Source organism: Diaphorina citri, unplaced genomic scaffold, assembly GCF_000475195.1.
Source record: "Diaphorina citri unplaced genomic scaffold, Diaci psyllid genome assembly version 1.1 scaffold3082, whole genome shotgun sequence".
NCBI lineage: Eukaryota > Metazoa > Arthropoda > Insecta > Hemiptera > Psyllidae > Diaphorina > Diaphorina citri.
This window is the reverse complement of record NW_007380494.1, coordinates 27,823-34,042: the sequence shown is the minus strand read 5'-3', so window position 1 is coordinate 34,042 and position 6,220 is coordinate 27,823. Positions and strand designations below refer to the sequence as shown.

Genomic DNA, 6,220 nt, shown 5'->3' with positions numbered 1-6,220 from the left:
CCTTCCAGATAACTTTGAAAGTGAAACTGTTACAGACGATGACACTGACACTCTCTGTTACACCGGCCATCCTGACGGTCCCAACAAGGAGGCCCAGGTCTACGGTTCGCAAGCCAGATGTCAGCCGAGTTTCTGTCGCCTTTTCAAGAGGGAGTTGGAGGAGAACAATTTGGACGGCATCTGTAAGCTAGACGCCAAGCTGTCCACAAACATGTTGAAAGTGGTCAAATCCTACACGCGCTGTGTCCAAGTTGTAGCTCAGGTGCGTAGTCACATCACGTGAGCTCATTCAATGAATGGGTTGTAGAAGGCTGCTGCTGGGGTAAAGGGACTTTTCAAACATATGCGAGTAGTAAAAATAGGGACTATTATTATTAATCAAATAAATAATATTGTAATTTTTCAGACCGAGTCCAAAATTTCACGATCGATGAGGAACTCAAAAGACAGGTGGATGAGAAAATTGTCGCACAAATGAGGAGACTACAATTTAAATTGGTGAAGAACGAGACGGACCCCCACAACTCCGATCCGAAAGCATGTACGTATAGAATCATTGGTCACATTGAACTCAATTTAAGTTTGGATTAGGCTGTCTATTCGGCTGAATCTTTTGGGAAACTTTGGTCATTCTCGGGGCCACAATCAGAGATTAAACGCAGTTTCAGTTTAACCCTTGAAACGCACCTAGTTCACGGTTTGGGAAAGATTGGGGGTTAAACCCTTTGCACTTTGATGACGGGTTGAGCTGTTGGGAGGATTGAGTGTCGATGTTGTTGACACTATGTGGAGACGCCGGCGTTGCTAAGAGCTCCTTCCGTGTCTCGAATCTCACTGGCTGGTACCGGGGAGATTGTAAGCGCCCTATCCCCACTAAGGGGTGACCTGGACTTGGGGCCGTGGTGTTTTTTGTGTTAGGCATTGAGATGTGTTTGGGGGGGTGTACTTCTGGGGAAGAAAGATTTGCTGAGAAAGAAGAGGACACGTAAGTAAGCAATCCTTTGGACGCCCAGAACCAATAACTGGGTATTTTGTCATGGCGCGTCTGCCTTGTAGGTGCTAGGTCGCGGGTTCGATTCCAGCCCGGGCCGGATTTTATGATGAACGGATAAGGTTGGTTCTAGAAATCGCTGTCTTTCTCCTATCCTGTCTTCCTCTTCGCTTCCGGGACGAGAAGATCTTAACCGTTGCGATTTGAACGGCAGATGAGTCCCATATAATCGCGAGTAAGAACATTTTGTACTACCTATTTCACGAAACAGGTAAGAGGCCAGACTCAACTTCTTCCAGTGTGCATCCGTCTTCTCCCAAGATCAATTCAAATGGAGGAAAAATTAAGTAAAAATAAATAAACAAAAGGTATCTGAGTAATTCCGAAAAGTATATTAAGCAAGAGATCTAAAAACCCCCGAAAAGTCCGAAACAATAATTAGAAAGCACAATGAATTTTTCCTTTTTAAATGGTCCTCGTTTTTGTTTCCTTTTTCCACCCCCGAAATTTATTTCGAACAATATTGCTTTCGAGACAATTCAAGCGTTTTTATTCGAGGGCCAGACAGTTTATTGGGAAGCTATACAAGTTCATTCGATGATAATTTTGACCCTCTCTTCATTTGAAGTTTTAAACTTAAAGCCATTAAAAATCACCCTCAACATAAGGGCACCTTACACGGTTAATACTGTAGCAGGACTAGCAGGTCTCATCTTAAAGCGTAAGAACTAAAGGTGCAGACTATTTCAGACCAAGATCAAGATCTTTATTACGTGAACGTGTTTGAGACTGACATCAATCAAAAATTTTGTGGTCTTGTTGACATGTACAATCGCAAGAAAAAGAAGCAGAAACGATTCACAACTGACAGGTATGGCTAAAAAGGCCCGCCTGTCATAACTTGATAGTGAGTGGCTGGCCTAAGAACCATTTTACCAGTCTCCCTGTGAGTGTTCACCCAATGCGAAGAATACTCCCGAAATAGACACGGAATGGTGTTCAATTCTTCATAAAGTACGCTGACTACATTGAACTTCACAGCATCCCGTGACGATTTGGAATTCAGAAACCAAATTACAAAAACCGGTCTCCACCGCGACCATAAATCATCGATGAAAAAGAATCGCTACCGTTTTCAGATCTGAATGTGATAGATTGGCTTTAGTCCGGATATTAATGATATTTAAGGTTGCGTTCATTTCTCAAGCTCAACATCTTTGGGTTCTCGCTCGCTGTTGTCTTTTGGTGAGGATGCCTTTTCCGTACCATCATCAACAGGAGCAGAGTTTTGGGTGTCTTTTGATTTTTGTTTGGAACTGTTGATCGTCATTTTGTAATTTTTGGAGCAGCAATTTTGTTTGTATTGTCGTTTTCTGACGTTTCTATCAGTGTTTTGTTTCGGCCACTTAAGGCTTGCAAGTTCGGAAGGATGGAATGACTCAATTACAATAAAGCAACCTGAAGCATGCTTCAGTGAACCATGTTTCAAGCTTTCAATGCAACATGTAGTTCTAAGACCATATATCATACCAATACAAAATCTTTGAAGCTTTTTGCATGTCTCTTGCGAATATTGCTATCATTCTGCGGATGCGTGGTTTCATTGTTTATTGGCAAAGATGAGACCAGTTGTGTCTATTACACATTAGCAAGGTAGATTCCGTATTAAGCTTAACCCATCTTTTTGGGGCTGTTGCTCCTGCACCCTAATGCCTCAGAGTGGGCTTTTTGTGTACGGACTTAGCAGGTAGGTATTATCGTATTTATAGTTTTTGGGCCACTGGTACCCGAAGGCATCCGATTTGATGCCACTGACGACTAAACTTGTGATATTCTTTTGAGTCCAGGACTCTGTCTTAAAAATTTGAAAAGGTTTCCTAGACTTCTTAAGTCTGGCCCTAATTATTTCCCCTGCCTTTTCATTTTTTATTTTGTTATTCATTCATTGATTTATTTGGCCTAATCTAGTTTCGAGTACTCTTACATACTTCCTCTCAATTGAGTTTTCATGTGAGATAGCCTGTTTTTCATGAGATTTACTGAACGGTGTATATGGGTTGAGTTTAGATGATATGTATTGGATTTAGTACAGTTTGCCTGTTTCTAATTAGAGCACATCAGTAGTGAATCATGAAATCTGCTTCTTTTTCTTGCGATTGGTACATGTAATGACATACCTAGGCTCTTTCAACAAAAGGCGACAACAGATTGGAAATAGTTTATGCCGCGCAGATCAGGTTCTGGACAGCGGTAATTAGATGTCTCACATGCAGGGTGACCATACAGTGCGGACCTGATCAAGGAATATGAAAACCATGTCGGTCCTCAAATGACATTGTGTGCTCATCAGAGGGACACTTCGAGGAGCAGGCATGATTAGGTATACCATGATACATATATGATAATAGGTGGCCTTACGGAACTGGACGGTTTTCTTCAAACAGCACCTCCTAAGAAGAAGAATACAATAGACAGAGATACTATTGATAGAAAGAATGGACAAAGATACACATAGATAGAAATACATAAAAAGTCGGCAGCTTTTCAGAAAAATTCCCCAGGCCAACTTTCTCATCTCCCCTTCGTTGGCACATCAACGATGATGTACACCCGAATACCGAACCACTTAAATCCATTTATCCTGCCTCCGTTTATACCAACACCAGCATACGCCACGGCTTTGTTTAGCCATCAGTCTCACGCCAACTCCGACCAAAATTCCCCTCCGCAAAACTCTACGCCCTCTCTACCTTCTTGACTTCACACACTACCTTTTCCCTAACCGCCCTTGTCCATCCTCCTCTTTTAGTTCTAAAAATTCATCCCTAATCCTTCCGCCGCCTCTCTCTCTCACAAGTCTAAAGGTTTATATTCCTAAAAGTACTTAATCACTATTAATTGACCCCCCGTCCTCCTTTGAAATTCTCTTCATCTTCGAAAATATTCCGTCCCTGAATAACCCTTTCTTGCTTCGCCCTTCTCCCTTCTTCTCGCCGTGGAATTCCCTTCCTCACTTGCACCGAGCACATCCCTTTTGTTCCTTCTTCGTCGCGCCTCCACCCTCATACCCCACTTCTCTGTTTCCCTCATTCCCCCGAATCTTTCCTTCCCTCATCCTTCGATTGTTCCATTTTTCTTTTATGCGACCGAGGTCACTCTCCATAACGCCCTTCTTTTTTTGCTTTTTTGGTGCCTTTTATAATCAATAGAATCTGGCGTTATCAACTTTGGGGATTAGCCTCTCTCCCCTAGTGGAAATACTCCTGTAATATACATATAGCCTGCATATAACCGTCATACGGGGGTGCTGGTGGGTGTGTGCTCCTTAGAAGGCTGTCCTGAAGGATCCTTGCAAGTCCCAGTTAGCTTGGAGGCAAAACTGTGCTTAACCCCATACACCAAAAAGACCCATCTGAGGCTTAGGTGTTGGGGTTAGACAGCCCTAAAGGGTGGAGATATATAAGAGAATATATATCTACGATCTAGCTTGGAGGGGAGTGCTTGCGTTAGTTCTAAAGTCCCCCAAGACGTGCGTTAGTTCCTAAAGTCCAGACGTGCGTTAAGTTCTAAACGTCCAGACGTGCGTTAGGTCGCTAGGATACATATATCACTACAGAGCACAAAGAGGAGAGCCGAAACTTTCTCATAGATGAGGTTCGGTCTCGAACGGCCCTGATGGTTTTCTTTCTATCCTGGTAACCTTCATATCCATTTTGGGAAGATAGGACCTCAAATACTTAAAGTTCCCCTCTATACATCGATCATTGTTACACAGCGCCGAGGGGCTGGTTTGCGCATAGCCAATCCGATTCCCTCGATCTTCCGCTTTTCTCTTCAGGTCCGTAGCTTTGTCGTCACGTTCATGCTCTCTCATGAATCTGCTTCATGTAGTCGAAGGGGTTGGGCCCTTGCCAACAAGAGAGTATTAATGCCTTCTATCATCCCCCTATTACTCTTCCGAACAATAGAGTTCCTACTATACAAAGAACTCACAGTACAGAATACAAATAGACAAAGGAGGAACCATAGTCACACATGACATACCACATAATGTTTGAATACAAAAATATAAATAATAAACTCCTCAACTCCTTAAATCTTTCCACTTTAAGAAACATATATACTATAACAGTATATATAATAAAATACATAAACATATGTACAAGATAATATATATATATATATATACATCCATACGAGACTTACACGTATGTGGCGCAAGAAAATTTTCCCAAAAATCGTGTTTTTAATAAACATATACCACACCTTATCCCAGGACCGAGGACGAGCTAAAGATACCCCCCTAATCCCAAAGAGACTACAAGAAAAGATACCCCTCCAAAAAATATACTCCCCGTCCCATAGCCTAACCCTCCAGTTAATTAATACCGATATATTCTTGATATCTCACAAATAAGAGAGAATATTCCATCTCTCCACGTGTTCTTTTGGTCGTTTGTTTTCATTAGGTGGATATTATTGCGAATGCTCTATTGGCAATACAGGATTGTCTCATCCAGAGAGGACTTGGTTTTTAGGAATTCTGAATAAGAACAAGGATAAGAAGAACAAGGGCGAGGCCAGGAAGAGGAGAATGAGGAAGAACGGGCGGGAGGAGAATATGAAGGAGGAAGAGGGAGGATAGAAGAGGGAAGGGAGGAGGAGAGGAGGAGAAGGAGAAAAAGAAGAAGGACAGGAGGAGGAAAGGAGAGAAGAAGAGAAGGGAAGCAAGACAGGAGAAGGAGGAAAAGAAAAAGAAGCAGGAACAAGCTAGAAGAACGGAGCGAGGCAGTGAGGAGGAGCAATAAAAGGAGGACCAGGAAGAGGGGAGAGAAAGAAGCACGAAAAGGAGAGGAGGGAGGAGATTTGTTTTTTTTTTATAAATAGTGGAATCACGAAGGTACTCATAGTCAGAGGAATTCGTAACTCAATGTAACTACATTGATACCAACCTTATAACTAATACCTACATATGAACTGAAGTTTACTCGAACTTTGAACTTATTTTTTTCTTCTTCAAGTCCATTCTTCTCCTATTTTTATTATTAATTATTTTCAAGAAAGAAACTCCCGATTAGGTATCAAAAGTTAAGCCCTGTTTTCCACGTTTTTCCACGCGCACGGGGTCAACAATGCTGGATTAGCACTTCTCCAAATACATACACACACATTTCAGCATGACTGGTATATATATGTGCTGATTCACACTTGAATCTAACAGCTTCAACT

The 6,220-nt window shown here is 42.0% G+C and overlaps 1 protein-coding gene across 1 annotated transcript in view; it reads left to right on the top strand.

Annotated features, from left to right (window-relative positions):
- Positions 1–386: 386 nt before the first annotated feature.
- Positions 387–6,220, top strand: part of LOC103519971 — a 10,224-nt gene continuing 4,390 nt past the window's right edge. Inside the window, exon 1 of the mRNA XM_008485062.2 lies at positions 387–541. Coding sequence (XP_008483284.2) covers positions 475–541 — 67 coding nt within the window. The 5' untranslated portion in view covers positions 387–474. The remainder of the gene's footprint in view (positions 542–6,220) is intronic.